General features: G+C 38.9%; 1 protein-coding gene and 1 pseudogene across 1 annotated transcript; both read right to left on the bottom strand.

The window, feature by feature from the left end:
- Positions 1-266: 266 nt before the first annotated feature.
- Positions 267-1,184, bottom strand: LOC139563094 (interferon alpha-7-like). The gene is made up of 5 exons (XM_071381413.1): positions 1,122-1,184; positions 936-1,022; positions 655-804; positions 477-569; positions 267-374 (listed from the first exon to the last, which is right to left on the bottom strand). The coding sequence occupies exons 1-5, from the start codon at positions 1,179-1,181 to the stop codon at positions 267-269; spliced, it is 498 nt and encodes a 165-aa protein (XP_071237514.1). The 5' UTR covers positions 1,182-1,184.
- Positions 1,185-8,083: 6,899 nt separating this feature from the next.
- Positions 8,084-15,813, bottom strand: LOC139580675 (interferon beta-like; annotated as a pseudogene).
- Positions 15,814-16,933: the final 1,120 nt, after the last annotated feature.

Below are 16,933 nucleotides of genomic sequence, written 5' to 3'. Positions count from 1 at the left end.
TTTCACACACTGACAGACAGTGCATCACGATGCTACAGAATGAGCACACAGAGTAGCAATATTTAAAAGTATTTTTTGTTTTAATGATTTACTTGACAGCAACAGTATGCACGATTTTCAAATAAATATGTAAATAAATATATAACCTTGATAGATAAAATCATGAATGCCTTATATTGCAGTTTGACATTGCACATTACATAATTGTAGAATGGTAGGCTATCAAAATCAAGTACAGTATGTAAATCAGTTCGACAAGTTCAAATTCATGTTCTGTTGGCCCACAGAAGTCTGTCAGAGTTGTGTTCCAGAATGAACTGTAGGGTGTACAGGAGCTCTTTTCGAACCACTTCCCAGGCACAGTAACTGAAATTCTGTGAAAATACAAATGAACTGTTTGGGAAATGTAGGCTAATATTCATAGAGATATTATCAAAACAGTGATTTCCATTATAGTGTATTTGCTTGTACCCTACTTTTTCTTTAAGGACAGCTGCGATGTTCCCAAAATATGTCTTCAGCACCTTTGCCCTGACTAGATAATCACATGTATCCACGCTCCCCATCATCTGACACGAGAAGAAATTCATTCAAATGTCAACATACCACATTTAAACAGTTAAGCTATCTGTATTGGCATAGGTAGGTACTCACACATTTGCTCTCTTCAATCTGGCGGTATACAATATTCTGAAAATTCTCCAACTTCCGTTGGTCCCACTTAGTAGGCATGTCGTCAGCTCCAAACAATGTGTCGATGTTCTTCAATGTCTCATAAATAGCCTTAGCACCACTGCTGCTCAACTGAAACGGACAACAACAATAATTTCTAAAAACATCAATGGCAGTTTAAGGTTTTCTACTTTCTAATCCTAACATTTGCGAATACTATTTCATGCTGTAAAGAACACTTGGATATGCGCCCATGCACTTACCAGTGGCACGCCGGAGGTTGTGAAAGCAGTGGCTGGGAATGCCATGAAGACATTCTCCTGCAGACACTCCAGAGGAAAATTACCCCCCTGAAAGCAATAGAAAACACTGAAGTCAGGTTGAGCTATTCAGTTAATAAACGTAGTTGGATAATACATCTCAAGTCAAAAGAAATTTAAAAAATTTACCATGTCTCTCAGTAGGTTGTGGGTTACTCGCACCAGCTGTCCTTGTAGCTGGCAAGGCATGGGCATGGAGCAAACTTGCGCAAGGCAGAGGAAAGTGCTCATCCAAGTGATAGTCTGAAGTGCCATTCTTGGGGTAGCTAGATGACCTGTAACAGAGTATCATTGTTAGTTGAATATAATCCTGAAAATGATTCATTCGTTGAAACCTGAAGCAATGATCAAATGATATATTGACTCACCTGTTGCCAGGACAGTACACATTTCCTCCAGAGTCTGAATTTGTTTTCTGATCCCATATCTGCGGCTTAACTTAAATTGTGAGAATTTAAAGGATGAACAAAAAGTGAAAGGGGGTCTCACTAGGTGTATAAAATGAATGAATTTGAGAAAGTTTGGCCTAGTGAAAACCGCAATAGGACTACCGGATTTCCCTTTTCGTATCCTCCACTTCTCTCATCATGTGCCTAATCTGTCCTCAGTAGGCTAGGTCTAAACAATGTAAGTCACCTGGCTTTGCGAAGGCTCCAAACATTGCTAAAACATTGAGAGAGAGAGAATATCGACCCTGAACTATACAATCTAAAAAGAAAAGGTTCCTTGAGTATCCTTTAGGGGTTCTTCAGATTGAAACTGGTGAAACCCCTATAAAAATGGTTCTTCAAAGAAACCCTTATAATGGATCCTCAAGGAACCTTTTGAACAACATTTTGGGGTAAATTTTTTAACTACCCCCCCCCCCCCTATTATTATTAATACAAATTATAATTTGCATAACAATAACAACAATTACACCATATTTTAGTTCTCTTTGTTTATTATGATTTTAGAGGCAAAGCAGAATAAAAAAATCTAAATATGAGGTAATCTCCCAGCAGGACCCCAAGTCCAATGGGTGTGTCCTCTGACGTGTTGATGTTCTCCGTATCCATAGCCAGAATGATTCTGCAGAGCATGGTGATCGAACAGGTTTCCTGTTTTATTCATCAGAGGTATAGGGAGGGTGAAGTCCGTGAATCCACAAAACAGTAGATATGCAGATGATTAACAGAACGTGCACACGACAGAATTCATAACTTGGTTTTTGTGATGAAAATGAATGAGGGGGGAAAAAAACGTTGGTAATGGTTTTCATAAACATACCTTTGGGATATTCATTGAAGAGGTAGGGGGGGAGGATGGTCAATGTGATTACCTTGTATGCCTCCTCGTTTGTATACCTGCAGACATAAACCCAAAAGTGAGCAGTTCAGTCATCTGAACCCAATACAGCTAGCCTTCAACATATTCTTATAGCCTACATAGTCTTACCTCTTTGTTGATTGATATCCATTGAATTGTGTCCATTTTCTTCTTTTTTTTGAAAGATTTGCACAAAAATTCAAAGATAGATGGTGTCATCATAAAACAAAATCAATTTAGATCATACAAGGGACAAACCTTACCTTAAATGAGGAGATCTTTACATGTTTCAGTTAAGCGTCTGCACCTGCTGTCCTTTCCAATTCAAATCCAAATGTTTCAGTTGGGCAGTTAGGTTCCTCCTATAGGGTTCTTGGAAGAACTTTTTGGGGGTCATTTTCAGTGCCAAGAACCGTAATCTTATTCTAAGAACTTTGAGGTTCTGAGAAAGAACCCTTGTTGAACCCTTAATTTTGAGAGTGTACAATGAATGCTGTAGACCTCTATATGTCTTTATCATCTGAATAATCCGTTAACATAAAAATGCTAATATCTTGTCATTACTTATCTGATTAAACCAATTTGCCAATGTGTTGTGATAACCTTATCGTAGTTTGTCAGAAAATGACGTCAAATATTTAAAACGGCCTAATAGACATACTACAATATGCGATCCTCCTGGACATGCTACGTTAAAGGGACCATCTGCGGTTGATACTTACAATTTGGGACTTTTAAATTAATTATATATAGCTATTGATTCTTGAAGAATAGACATAACTTATAAATGCCTCATAGTTCAACTGTCGCACCCCATCAGAACCCAAATTCTAAGCTTTATTTACTCCGTTGTTTGTAAATAATTTAGCTAATTGTAAGCAAATACTTTAAATCCTCAAAATGTGGTTAAAACTATAGTCTCATTTTGATTTCATTGATGGTCCGACACTTGCATCCTGATCTCTCTATGAATTTGACAGTTGCTACTTTTCTCCAACCCCATCCCTTTGCTATTTACCAAAACAGTGGCGGGGTAAGGCTTTGTTGTTGTTTGATTTGCAGGTTTCCCCTTCTAAAAAAAGTACGACTATAAACAAATGAATGCATGAAAGAATGACTCAATGAATACAGTTGAAGTCGGAAGTTTACATAAACTTAAGTTGGAATCATTAAAACCCGTTTTTCAACCACTCCACAAATTTCTTGTTAACAAACTATAGTTTTGGCCGGTCAGTTAGGACATCTACTTTGTGCATGACAAGTCATTTTTCCAACAATTGTTTACAGTCAGATTATTTCACTTATAATTCACTGTATCACAATTCCAGTGGGTAAGAAGTTTACATACACTATGTGGACTGTTCCTTTAGAACAGATTATTTCATTTATATAATTCACTGTATCACAATTCCAGTGGGTCAGAAGTTTATTTACACTAAGTTGACTGTGCCTTTAAACAACTTGGAAAATTCAAGAAAATTATGTCATGCTTTAGAAGCTTCTGATAGGCTAATTGACATAATTTGAGTCAATTGGAGTTGTGGATGTATTTCAAGGCCTACCTTCAAACTCAGTGCCTCTGTGCTTGACATCATGGGGAAATCTGCCAAGACCTCTGAAAAAAATTGTAGACCTCCACAAGTCTGGTTCATCCTTTGGAGCAATTTCCAAATACCTGTAGGTACCACGCTCATCTGTACAAACAATAGTACGCAAGTATAATCACCATGGGACCACGCAGCCGTCATACCACTCAGGAAGGAGACGTTCTGTCTCCTAGAGATGAAAGTACTTTGGTGCGAAAAGTGCAAATCAATCCCAGAAAAACAGCAAAGGACCTTGTGAAGATGCTGGAGGAAACAGGTACAAAAGTATCTATATCCACAGTAAACGAGTCCTATATCGACATAACCTGAAAGGCCGCTCGGCAAGGAAAAAGCCACTGGTACAAAACTGCTATAAAAAAGCCAGATTACGGTTTGCAACTGCACACGGGGACAAAGATCGTACCTTTTGGAGAAATGTCCTCTGTTCTGATGAAACAAAAATAGGACAGTTTGGCCATAATGACCATCGTTATGTTTGGAGGAAAAGGGGGAGGCTTGCCAGCCGAAGAACACCATCCCAACCGTGAGACACGGGGGTGGCAGCATCATTTTGTGGGAGTGCTTTGCTGCAGGAGGGACTGGTGCACTTCACAAAATAGATGGCATCATGAGGCAGGAAAATGATGTGGATATATTGAAGCAACATCTCAAGACGTCAGTCAGGAAGATAAAGCTTGGTCGCAATTGGGTCTTCCAAATGGACAATGACTCCAAACATACTTCCAAAGTTGTGGCAAAATGGCTTAAGAACAACAAAGTTTAGGTATTGGAGTGGCCATCACAAAGACCTGACCTCAATCCAATAGAAGATTTGTGGGCAGAACTGAAAAAGTGTGTGCGAGCAAGGAGGCCTACAAAACTGACTCAGTTACACCAGCTCTATCAAGATGAATGGGCCAAAATTCACCAAACTTATTGTGGGAATCTTGTGGAAGGCTACCCAAAACGTTTGACCCAAGTTAAACAATTTAAAGGCAATGCTACCAAATACGAATTGAGTGTATGTAAACTTCTGGCCCACTTGGAATGTGATGAAAGAAGTAATAGCTAAAATAAATAATTCTCTCTACTATTATTATGACATTTCACATTCTTAAAATAAAGTGGTGATCCCAACTGACCTAAAACAGGGAATTTTTACTCTGATTAAATGTCAGGAATTGTGAAAAACTGAGTTTAAATGTATTTGGATAAGGTGTATGTAAACACCGACTTCAACTGTATATGCATATGAAAACAAGATTCATGTCACGCCCTGACCGTAGAGAGCTTTTTATGTCTCTATTTTGGTTTGGTCAGGGTGTGATTTGGGTGGGCATTCTATGTTCCTTTTTCTATGTTTTGTATTTCTTTGTGTTTGGCCGGGTGTGGTTCTCAATCAGAGGCAGCTGTCTATCGTTGTCTCTGATTGAGAACCATACTTAGGTAGCTTTTCCCCACCTATGCTTTGTGGGTAGTTATTTTCTGTTTTGTGTTTCTGCACCTGACAGGACTGTTTCGGTTTCGTTCATTCTCTTTGTTATTTTGTTATAGTGTTCAGTTTAAATAAAAAGCATGAACACTTACCACGCTGCACTTTGGTCCGATTATTCTTCATGCAACGATGACCGTGACAATTCATGTATTTTTTATTCAATGTTATTGTGAATAAATTAAATAATATCAGTCAACCAGTGTCTCTCTCTCTGTGAGACGATGATTTACATTTTTGTCATTTAGCAGACGCTCTTAGCCAGAGCGACTTACCGTGGTGAGTGCATACAGTTTTACTATGTTTTTACTGGTCCCTCATGGAAGTTGAACCCACAGCATTGACATTGGAAGCACCATGCTCTACCAGCTGAGCCACACAAAACTTAATATGATCGCTTTATGTTTGCATCTTCTGCATCCCATTCATGTCTATACAGTTGAATTAAACCGTTGGTAATAATTGATGATTGAATAGAAATTAACCATAATTTTATGAGATCTGTATCTGAATAATCAGGCTAACATTAACATTTGAATAGTTTGCCGTTGGGAGAGACTAGCAGGCCTATATGAATGAACCAATTTGCCAATGTGTTGTGATAACATAATCGGAGGTTTATTAGAAAATGACCTAAATCATAATTCCTAATACTATAACATTTCATCATCCCCGACATACTACGTTGAAGGGGAAATTTCTGCGATTACCACATCCATTTTTTTGAATTGATACACAAGCTACCCATTGATTCTTGAAGAATATATACATTTTACAATCCTCATGAGCTTAGTTCAACAACTGTCTTACCTCATCAGAACCCAAAATAATGATGTTTATGACATTGTTTGAAACCATGTAAATGTAGAAAAACACAGGATATAGCTTCCAACTGTACTTAAAACTAGCCTACAACTTTTAATCTCATAGATGGACCTTCCTTTCATCCATAACTCTGTGACAGTGGTTACTTTTCTCCAACCCCATTCCTCAGCTATTTAGAACAATAGTGGTTCGGTGACCGCTTTGGTGTTGTTTGAACTGCAGATTGCTCCTTTAAAAAAGTTTGTCTATAAACAAATGAATGCAAGAAAGAATGACAGGATGAATGCATTGAATGACTGAATATATAAATTAATTAACAAAAACGATATGAGAATAATTATTTAATTGTATTATAAAGGAATAAATACATAGCCTTCACATATAAATATCAGTCAACCCATGTTTATAAATAAATAATTCAGTCAGTAAATAGATAAGCTATCAATCATTAGCCAGTCTCAGAAACATGTCACATGTCTCCAATGATGATTATGTGGTTCTCCAAAAGACCGCTTCTTCCTCACGTCTTGACTCTGCTGTCGAGAAATTTATTGAACTGCACCAGGTTGTCGGGAACCTCCACTCGCGTGATCTCCCATACGCATGCGCTGTGTTCCTGGATAGCATACAATGTGTATATATATATACATTTTTTCAGTCACCTCAATCACAGCAGGTGCTGCGCCAACGCATCCTACGACAGCACAACGGCGCTTGGAAGTTCACAGTTTCCTATGTGATTTGTGGCAGCGAAATGCATCCTAGTTGTGGTGATGTAGAACTTTTGCTCAGACTAATTTAGCCTCTATTCGAGGGCATTTGATATTGGACCCACCCAGTGGCGACCGGTTATCAGTGCAGGTGGGGCAGAACTCCATCTGTTTTGAGCCCCATCTGTTTTAACTATAACAGCAAAAAAAGTTTTTAAAAATGTAACCTTTTTTTGTTGTTGCCTGTTTTGCATGTTATTTTGGCATTAATACGTGTCACATATCAGTTTGTAAACAATATAAAAAATAAGTAATTATTGAGTTAATAAAGCTGCATACAAACATGGTCTCTTTTTTTTGCTTTCTTGAGTAAGGCAGCTCCAAAATGCAGGTGTTTCAGCCTAGCTCAGTGCGTTCTGTGGTGGTGGGGCAGTCAGCGGAAAATACAGAGCTGTAAATAAGAATTTGTTATAAATTGACTTGCCTAGTTAAACAAAGGTTAAATATATATATATAATAATATTTTTAAAAAGACAATAGCTGTAGGATCAACAGAGGCATTCGGGGCAGTAAGAGGGACAGAAATTCGGTTACTTACATTTTGTCTTTCAACGCCCCTGGGATAATGTACATTTGGTGAAGAATTATGACAACTAAGCGAAACAATGGTGGGGATTAAATGACCTGGGCTAGCTTTAGTGAATTCACACTGCACCTGTTATTCGGCTCTATTCGGCTAATATTCTTCCGATTACGTTATTGACTGTGGAAAGCAATTTCATAGAGGGGGTTGGAACCAAACAATTGGGAATTATAATAATGTAATAGGATGTCCATGGTCGGAACGGAAATCGTATTGGAGCGCAGAGTAAGTACAACAAAACAGGCCCGCCCTGTCCAGTGCTAAAACACACTTAATTGACAAAAAGCTTTTGAATAATAACTACATTTTAAGAAGATACATTTGACTTGTTTTTATGGCTTTCCTTAATGGATTAGTAGGCTATAGGACTAATTGTACTGACATCCATATGACCTGAGCATGTTTAATACAAATATGAATGTTCACACATCGACAGACAGGGCTACCAAATGAGCACTCAGATTAACAATATTTAAAAGTATACAAATGTTTATTAACTTAACATTTAACGAGTTCAAAGTTCAAATTCATGTTCTGTTGGCCCACAGAAGGCTATCAGAGTTGTGTTCCAGAATGAACTGTAGGGTGTACAGGAGCTCTTTTCGAACCACTTCCCAGGCGCAGTAACTGAAATTCTGTGAAAATAAAAATAAACTGTTAGGGCAATGTAGGGTAATATTGTCCAATGTACAGATATTATCAAAACAATGTGTCTATTTGTGTTTAAGCTATAGTCTACCTTTTCTTTTAGTACTGCTGCAATGTTCCCAAAGTACGTATTCAGTCCTTCTGCCCTGATGAGATAATCACTTGTATCCACACTGCCCATCATCTGCCAGAAAGAAAAAGGCAGAAGATGAATAATAATAAAAATAGCACAATTAAACAGTTAAGCGATGTGTGTTGGCATAGTAACTCACACATTTGCTCTCTTCAATCTGGCGGTATACAATATTCTGAAAATTCTCCAACTTCTGTTGGTCCCACTTAGTAGGCAGGTCGTCAGCTCCAAACAATGTGTCGATGTTCTTCAATGTCTCATAAATAGCCTTAGCACCACTGCTGCTCAACTGAAACGGACAACAACAATAATTTCAAATAACATAAATGGTAGTATAAAGTTTTCTACTTTCTAATCCTAACGGTTGCAAATAGTCTGTCATGCAGGAGGCACTTGGTCTAGGTAGGTTTAATAAATGTAACTCATAGCTGGCCTTGTGCACGCTCAAATGTTTCTAAGAGAGAGAAGGAGAGAGAGAGAGACAGAGAGAGAATATCAACCCCTTAACTTTACAATGAATGCTATTGACCTCTTTATTTGCTTGTTTGTTTGTTTGTCTCTCTCTCTCTCTCTCTCTCTCTCTCTCTGTGTGTTTGTTTGTGTCTGCGTGCGTGCGTACGTGTGTCTGTGAGAGGGAGGGAGTGAGAGATGATGATTTAATATGATATCGTTCTGTTTGGATCTTCTGTCTTTAATCCCATTCATGTCTATATATTTGAATTAAACTCTTGATAATAACTGATGATTAAATAGAAATTAAGCAGCATTTTATGACGTCCGTATCTGAATAATGAGGCTAACATTAACATTTTACTATTTTTTCCTTACGAAAGACAAGCAGGGGATATTCTGTCACGTTCTGACCTTTATTTCCTTTGTTTTGTCTTTATTTAGTATGGTCAGGGCGTGAGTTGGGGTGGGCAGTCTATGTTTGTATTTCTATGTTTTCCTATTTCTGTGTTTGGCCTGATATGGTTCTCAATCAGAGGCAGGTGTTTTGTGTTGTCTCTGATTGGGAACCATATTTAGGTAACCTGTTTTGTGTTGGGTTTTGTGGGTGGTTGTCTTCAGTCTTTGTGTGTCTGCACCAGATAGAACTGTTTCGGTTTCGTTTATGTTCACCTTTATTGTTTTGTATTTCTTAGTGTTCAGTTTATGTTTGATAATAAACGTGATGGACACTTACCACGCTGCGCATTGGTCCTCTGATCCTTCTAACTTCTCCTCCTCAGACGAGGAGGAAGACGACAGCCGTTCCATATTCCTATAAATAAACCAATGTGCCAATGTGTTGTGATAACGTTATCGTAGGTTTATTAGAAGAAAAACGAAATCCTAATTCCTTATAATACTACTTTTCATCGTCTTGGATATGCTTAGCTAAAGGGGACATTTCTGCGATTGCTACATCCCATTTTGACTTTTAAATTAATGATACACAGGCTACCTATTGACTCTTGAAGAATATATAACTTTTAAATGCCTCATGAGCTTCGTTCACCTGTCTTACATCAACAGAACCCAAAATGTACTTTTATTATGACATTGTTTGAAACAATATACATCTTAAACACTGTATAGCTTCAAAATGAAGGTAAAATGATCATTTTGATCTCTTGGATGGTCATTACTTGAATCAATAGCTCTCTGACAGTGGTTACTTTTCTCCAACCCTATTACTCAGCAATTTACCAAAATATGGGTTGAGTGACCACTATGTTGTTGTTTTGAACTGTATATTGCCTATAAACCAAAGAATGCATGAAAGACTGAATGGATGACTGAATATGTAAATAAATACAAACAATATGATAATGGATGCATGTTTTTTCATTTAATTTAATATAAATAAATAACAGAATAAATAAATACATAGCCTTCACATGTACATAAATCAGTCAGTTAGTAAATATATAATCCATCAATCTATTAGCCAGCCTCAGGTACATGTCACATGTCTCTGATGATTATTATGTGGTTGTCCAACAGACCGCTTCTTCCTCACTCGACATTGCACCGCTTGACTCTGCTTTCGAGGAATTTTTAAAACTGCATCAGTTTGTAGCAAACTTCCGCTGTGCGCTGTGTTCCTGGAGGGCAAACAAGATGTGCATTTTTTTTCAGTCAACTCAACCACAGCAGGTGCTGCGCCAACGCATCCGACGACAAAAACGTCGCTTGGAAGTTCCAAGTTTCACATGTGAGTTATTGCAGCAAAATTCATCCGATTTGTGGTGATCGAAATATGTTTTCAGAGACGCGTTGCCTGAAGTAATCGGCCCTCCATCTCCAGAGGGTGCCCCAACACCACACCCGACCTGGAGACAATATAAAATGGTGGTCAGTGAATTAGTTCTGTTTTAAGAAAAGTTCTGAAAATGTTATACAAATATAATTTAGATTAAATCACAAATTAAAGACATGTGCCAATTATTGTCTGCTCCCCAAATATAGCTTAGGCTACAACATGAGGGATCACACTTACGCATCCCTCTAATTTCTTAACTTCTTATGGCTGAAGGGGCAGTATTGAGTAGCTTGGATGTAAGGTGCACAGAGGTGCCCATTTTAAACGGCCTGCTCCTCAGTCCCAGTTGCTAATATATGCATATTATTAGTAGTATTGGATAGAAAACACTGAAGTTTCTAAAACTGTTTGAATTATGTCTGTGAGTATAACAGAACTCACATGACAGGCAAAAACCTGAGAAGTTCCACTTCCTGTTTATATTTTTTCTGGGGGTGCCAAATTTTCATCCAAGGTCCCATTGAAATCACAGCGAGACATTGATGAGTTTTCACTTCCTACGGCTTCCACTAGATGTCAACAGTCAATGGAACTTTGTCTGATGACTCTAATGTGAAGGGGGGCCGAAGGAGACAGGAATTAGTGACCACTGCCAGGAGGTGATAGGCAGCTTCATTCCTTCGGTCAACTGAAGTCGATGAAATTCTCCGGTTGGAACGTTATTCAAGATGTATGTTAACAACATTCTAAAGATTGATTCAGTACATCGTTTGACATGTTTCTACTGACTGTAACGGAACTTTTGGACATTTCGTCACGTTATAGTGGACGGTAGTGGACGCGCTTTGTGTGGGGCGTTTGGTAAACAATTCCAAAGTAGCTAATTGGACATAAATAACAGACATTATTGAACAAGTCAAGCATTTATTGTGGACCTGGGATTCCTAGGACTGCATTCTGATGAATTCATCAAAAGTAAGGAAACATTTATCATGTATTTTCTGGTTTCTGTTGCGTCCAACATGGCGGCTAATTTGGCTATTGTTCTGAGCTCCGTCTCAGATTATTGCATGGTTTATTTTTCCGTAAAGTTTTTTTGAAATCTGACACAGCGGTTGCATTAAGGAGAGGTATATCTATAATTCCATGTGTATAACTTGTATTATCATCTACATTTATGATGAGTATTTCTGTTGAAACGATGTGGCTATGCAAAATCACTTGATGTTTTTGCAACTAGTGAATCTAACGCGCCTATGTAAACTCCGATTTTTTTATATAAATATGAACTTAATCAAACAAAACATGCATGTATTGTGTAACATGAAGTCCTATGAGTGTCATCTAATGAACATAATCAAAGGTTAGTGATTAATATTCTCTATTTCTGGTTTTTGTGAAAGCTATATTTCGCTGGAAAAAATGGCTGTGCTTATTGTGGTTTTGTGGTGATCTAACATAATCGTTTGTAGTGCTTTCGCTGAAAAGCAAATTTGAAATCGGACACTTTGGTGGGATTAACAACAAGATTACCTTTAAAATGATATAAGACACATCTGTTTGAGGAATTTTAATTATGAGATTTCTGCTTTTTGAATTTGGTGCCCTGCACTTTCACTCGCTGTAGTCATATCATCCCGGTAGTGGGATGGCAGCCATAAAAGTTTTTAACTTAAACTTCTTGAGTGCAGGGGGCAGCATTTTCACTTTCGGATAAATAGAATGCCAAAATTAAACTGCCTGCTACTCATCCCCAGAATATAAGATATGCATATTATTAATAGATTTGGATAGAAAACATTCTGAAGTTTCTAAAACGGTTTGAATCATGTCTGTGAGAATAACAGAACTTATGTAGCAGGCAAAACCCTGAGGACAAACCATTCAGAAATTATTATTTTTTTCAATGAGTTTTCTTAGAGACACCAGATTTCTATTGGACTTGCTTGCAGTTCATACCGCTTCCACTGGATGTCACCAGTCCTTGGAAATCGGGTTGAGGTTATTCCTTTGTGTAATGAAGAAGTAGGGCTATCGTAAATGAGGGTCACATGAAGTACATTTTTTGAGAGAGGCACGTTACGGAAAAAGTTGCGTCAGTGTGTTTTCTTTTTGTATTGAACACAGATCATCCCGTCTTCAAATTGATCGATTATTAACGTTTAAAAATACCTAACGTTGTATTACAAAAGTAGTTTGAAATGTTTTGGTAAAGTTTACATGTAACTTTTGATATATTTTGTAGTGAAGTGGCGAAAGTTGGAAGCTGTGTTTTTCTGGATGAAACGGTCCAAATAAATTGACATTTTGGATATATATTGACGGAATTAATCGAACAAAAGGACCATTTGTGATGTTTATGGGACATATTGGAGTGCCAACAAAAGAATTTCGTCAAAGGTAAGGCATGATTTATATTTTATTTCTGCGTTTTGTGTCGTGCTTGCAGTGTTGAAATATGCTACTCCCTTTGTTTACTGTTGTACTATCATCAGATAATAGCATCTTATGCTTTCGCCGAAAAGCCTTTTTGAAATCTGACATGTTGGCTGGATTCACAACAAGTGTAGCTTTAATTTGGTGTATTGCATGTGTGATTTCATGAAAGTTTAATATTTATAGTAATTTACGGCTTTACGGCGAAAGCAAACCGTGCTATTATCTGAGGACAGCACCCCATCAAACAAAGACAGACAATCATAATTCAACCCGCCAGGCGCGACACAAAACTCAGAAATAAAGATATTGTAACGACCCTGGGTTTATAAGTGCGGAAATCGACTCTGCCGCTCGAGCGTGCTTTTGCGGCACAGTCGATAGCGCGCCGGACCTCGGGCTAGAAGGTCGAGGGTTCTAGACCTGCTCCCTGCTGTTTCATTACATTGGTGTCAAAAGTGATCGGACCTTGCATCCAAGACAGTGTGTGTGCTTGGCCGGTGAGCGCGTTCCTGTAAGACGTAGAGTTGCAAGCTAGCGCGAGGACGCACTCTTTGAAAGGAGGGAGTAGTGTAACGACCCTGGGTTTATAAGCACGGAAATCGACTCTGCCTGCTCGAGAATGCTTTTGCGGCACAGTCGATAGCGCGCTGGACTTCTGGCTAGAAGGTCGAGGGTTCGAGACCTGCTCCCTGCTGTTTCATTACAATATAATTCATGCCTTACCTTTGACGAGCTTCTTCTGTTGGCACTCCAATATGTCCCATAAACATCACAAATGGTCCTTTTGTTAGATTAATTCCGTCGTTATATATCCAAAATCTCTATTTATTTGGCGCGTTTGATCCAGAAAAACACCGGTTCCAACTCACGCTACATGACTACAAAATATCTCATTAGTTACCTGTAATCTTTGTCCAAACATTTCAAACAACTTTTGTACTACAACTTTATGTATTCTTTTACGTAAATAATCTATCAAATTTAAGACGGGAGAAACTGTGTTCAATACCGGACGAAAACAAAGAAAGCATGTTCCAGGTCGCGCGCACCAAAACATTAGAGTGCACCTGGAGTGACACAGGAAAATAACAGGGCTACTTCTTAGTTCCTCTAAAGAAAACCATCAACCAATTTCTAAAGACTGTTGACATCTAGTGGAAGCTATAGGAACTGCAAGAATATTTCTATTAAAACGGCCTTGCCATAGAAATCCAATGGAAAACAGATTGACCTAAGTTCTGTTATACTCACAGACTTTATTCAAACAATTTTAGAAACTTTAGAGTGTTTTCTATCCAAATCTACCAATTATATGCATATCCAAGCTTCTGGGCCTGAGTAACAGGCAGTTTACTTTGGGCACACTTTTCATCCAGATGAGAAAATAGCGTCCCCAAGCCATAAGAAGTTTTTAAATAATTGGGCTATATATAAGCCTCTAACGCAACTACAGAGACGTCCTCACCCTGTGTTAAAGAAAACAGGGGTTTAGGCATTAGGGTGTAAATTCCATGGATAAACTTCCAATGTATCATTTTGAAATTGTAAAAAATCATATACTATAGTTTAGGCTATTAAAATATTGCTATATGATACTGAAGTGTGTTCATCCTTTATATCCTGCCTGTTTGGCCCTGTCCGGGGGTATCATCGGATGGGGCCACAGTGTCTCCTGACCCCTCCTGTCTCAGCCTCCAGTATTTATGCTGCAGTAGTTTATGTGTCGGGGGGCTAGGGTCAGTCTGTTATATCTGGAGTATTTCTCCTGTCTTATCTGGTGTCCTGTGTGAATTTAAGTATGCTCTCTCTAATTCTCTTTCTTTCTTTCTTTCTTTCTTTCTTTCTTTCTTTCTTTCTTTCTTTCTTTCTTTCTTTCTTTCTTTCTTTCTTTCTTTCTTTCTTTCTTTCTTTCTCTCTCTGAGGACCTGAGCCCTAGGACCATGCCTCAAGACTACCTGGTATGATGATTCCTGCTGCTCCAGTTTCAACTGTTCTGCCTGCGGCTATGGAACCCTGACCTGTTCACCGGACATGCTACCTGTCCCAGACCTGCTGTTTTCAACTATCTAGAGACAGCAGGAGCGGGAGCCAACTGACATTTACTCCTGAGGTGCTGACCTGTTGCACCCTCGACAACTACTGTGATTATTATTATTTGACCATGCGGGTCATTTATGAACATTTGAACATCTTGGCCATGTTCTTTTATAATCTCCACCCAGCACAGCCAGAAGAGGACTGGCCACCCCTCATAGCCTGGTTCCTCTCTAGGTTTCTTCCTAGGTTTTGGCCTTTCTAGGGAGTTTTTCCTAGCCACCGTGCTTCTACACCTGCATTGCTTGCTGTTTGGGGTTTTAGGCTGGGTTTCTGTACAGCACTTTGAGATATCAGGTGATGTAAGAAGGACTATATAAATAAACTTGATTTGATTTGATCCTGTGTGTTCTTGTAAACATGCTCTGGAAACATGCGCTCGACTTTTCTTTTAGACACAGAACTGGAAATTGTCCACTCTGAAATAAAGTCATATCAATGTCAAAAAGTGAACTGTATTGGAATAGTAACCTTACATTAAACGTTGTGGTACAGCGAGTGAAAGCATTGGTTACATAAAATGTGCTATAATAAAATAATATAAATGTAGGCATAATAATGAGATATACTGAGCATCAAATATTGCACACCAAATAGCGGACTGGTGCATGAACTGCGTCCATCTGCACCGATCGGAGTCAGCTGTGCCTCGGCAGAACAGTCAGGCAGATACTCAACTATTTCAATAGAGCCATGTTTCTTTTTATATAATTTAAGTGTAACAGACTTTCGAAATGATTAACAGCCGATTATCTTCATCTTGATTCGATATGAATCCTACATTGCTGAAGTCCATCTTCTATAATAATGATGAAGTTGCCCATCTTATATAATAAACCGAAGTATCGCTATACAATGCTTGAACTAAGACCGCACTCAGTCAGCTGTAAAAGGAAATAAGCGATCAGGAAACCTCTCACCCAGAGGTGGCGCTCCTAGTGGCTAGGGACTTTAATGCAGGCAAACTGAAATCAGTTTTACCTCATTTCTATCAACATGTTAAATGCGCAGCCAGAGGGAAAACATTTCTAGATCACCTTTACTCCACACACAGAGACGCATACAAAGCTCTCACTCGCCCTCCATTTGGTAAATCTGACCACAATTCTATCCTGATTCCTGCTTCCAAGCAAAAATGAAAGCAGGAAGTACCACTGACTCTGTCTATAAAAAAAAGTGGTCAGATGAAGCAGATGCTAAAATACAGGACTGTTTTGCTAGCGCAGACTGGAACATGTTCCTGGATTTTTCCGATGGCATTGAGGAGTACACCAAATTTGTCACTGGCTTTATCAATAAGTGCATTGATGACGTCGTCCCCACAGTGACCGTACGTACATACGCCAACCTGAAGCCATGGATTAAAGGGTAGAGCTGCCTCTTTCAACATGCGGGACTCTAACCCGGAAGCTTATAAGAAATCCTTCTATGGCCTCCGACTAACCATCAAACAGGCAAAACGCCAATACAGGGCTAAAATTGAATGGTACCACACCAGCTCCGACACTCGTCTTATGTGGCAGGGCTTGCAAACTATTACAGACTATAAAGGGAAGCACAGCTGCGAGCTGCCCAGTGACACGAGCCTACCAGACGAGCTAAATCACTTCTATGCTCGCTTCGAGGCAAGCAACACCGAGGCATGCATGAGAGCATCAGCTGTTCCGGACGACTGTGTGATCACGCTCTCCGTAGCCGACGTGGGTAAGATCTTTAAATAGGTGAACATTCACAAGTCCGCGGGGCCAGACGGATTACCAGGACGTGTGCTCCGGGCATGTGCTGACCAACTGGCAGGTGTCCTCACTGACATTT

The sequence above is a fragment of the Salvelinus alpinus genome, chromosome 1 (assembly GCF_045679555.1).
Source record: "Salvelinus alpinus chromosome 1, SLU_Salpinus.1, whole genome shotgun sequence".
NCBI classification, from domain to species: Eukaryota; Metazoa; Chordata; class Actinopteri; order Salmoniformes; family Salmonidae; genus Salvelinus; species Salvelinus alpinus.
Note: the sequence above shows the minus strand (reverse complement) of the source record. Positions and strands in the feature narration are given on the sequence as shown.

Bases quoted from the DNA above. Each gene is read 5' to 3' on its own strand.
- LOC139563094 (XM_071381413.1), bottom strand. From the start codon at position 1,181: ATGCCTTGCCAGCTACAAGGACAGCTGGTGCGAGTAACCCACAACCTA. The intron at 805-935 runs GTAAGTGCATGG...TGTCCGTTTCAG, and splicing joins CAACCTCCGGCGTGCCACTG to TTGAGCAGCAGTGGTGCTAA. The intron at 375-476 runs GTAGGGTACAAG...GTATTTTCACAG, and splicing joins CAGCTGTCCTTAAAGAAAAA to AATTTCAGTTACTGTGCCTG.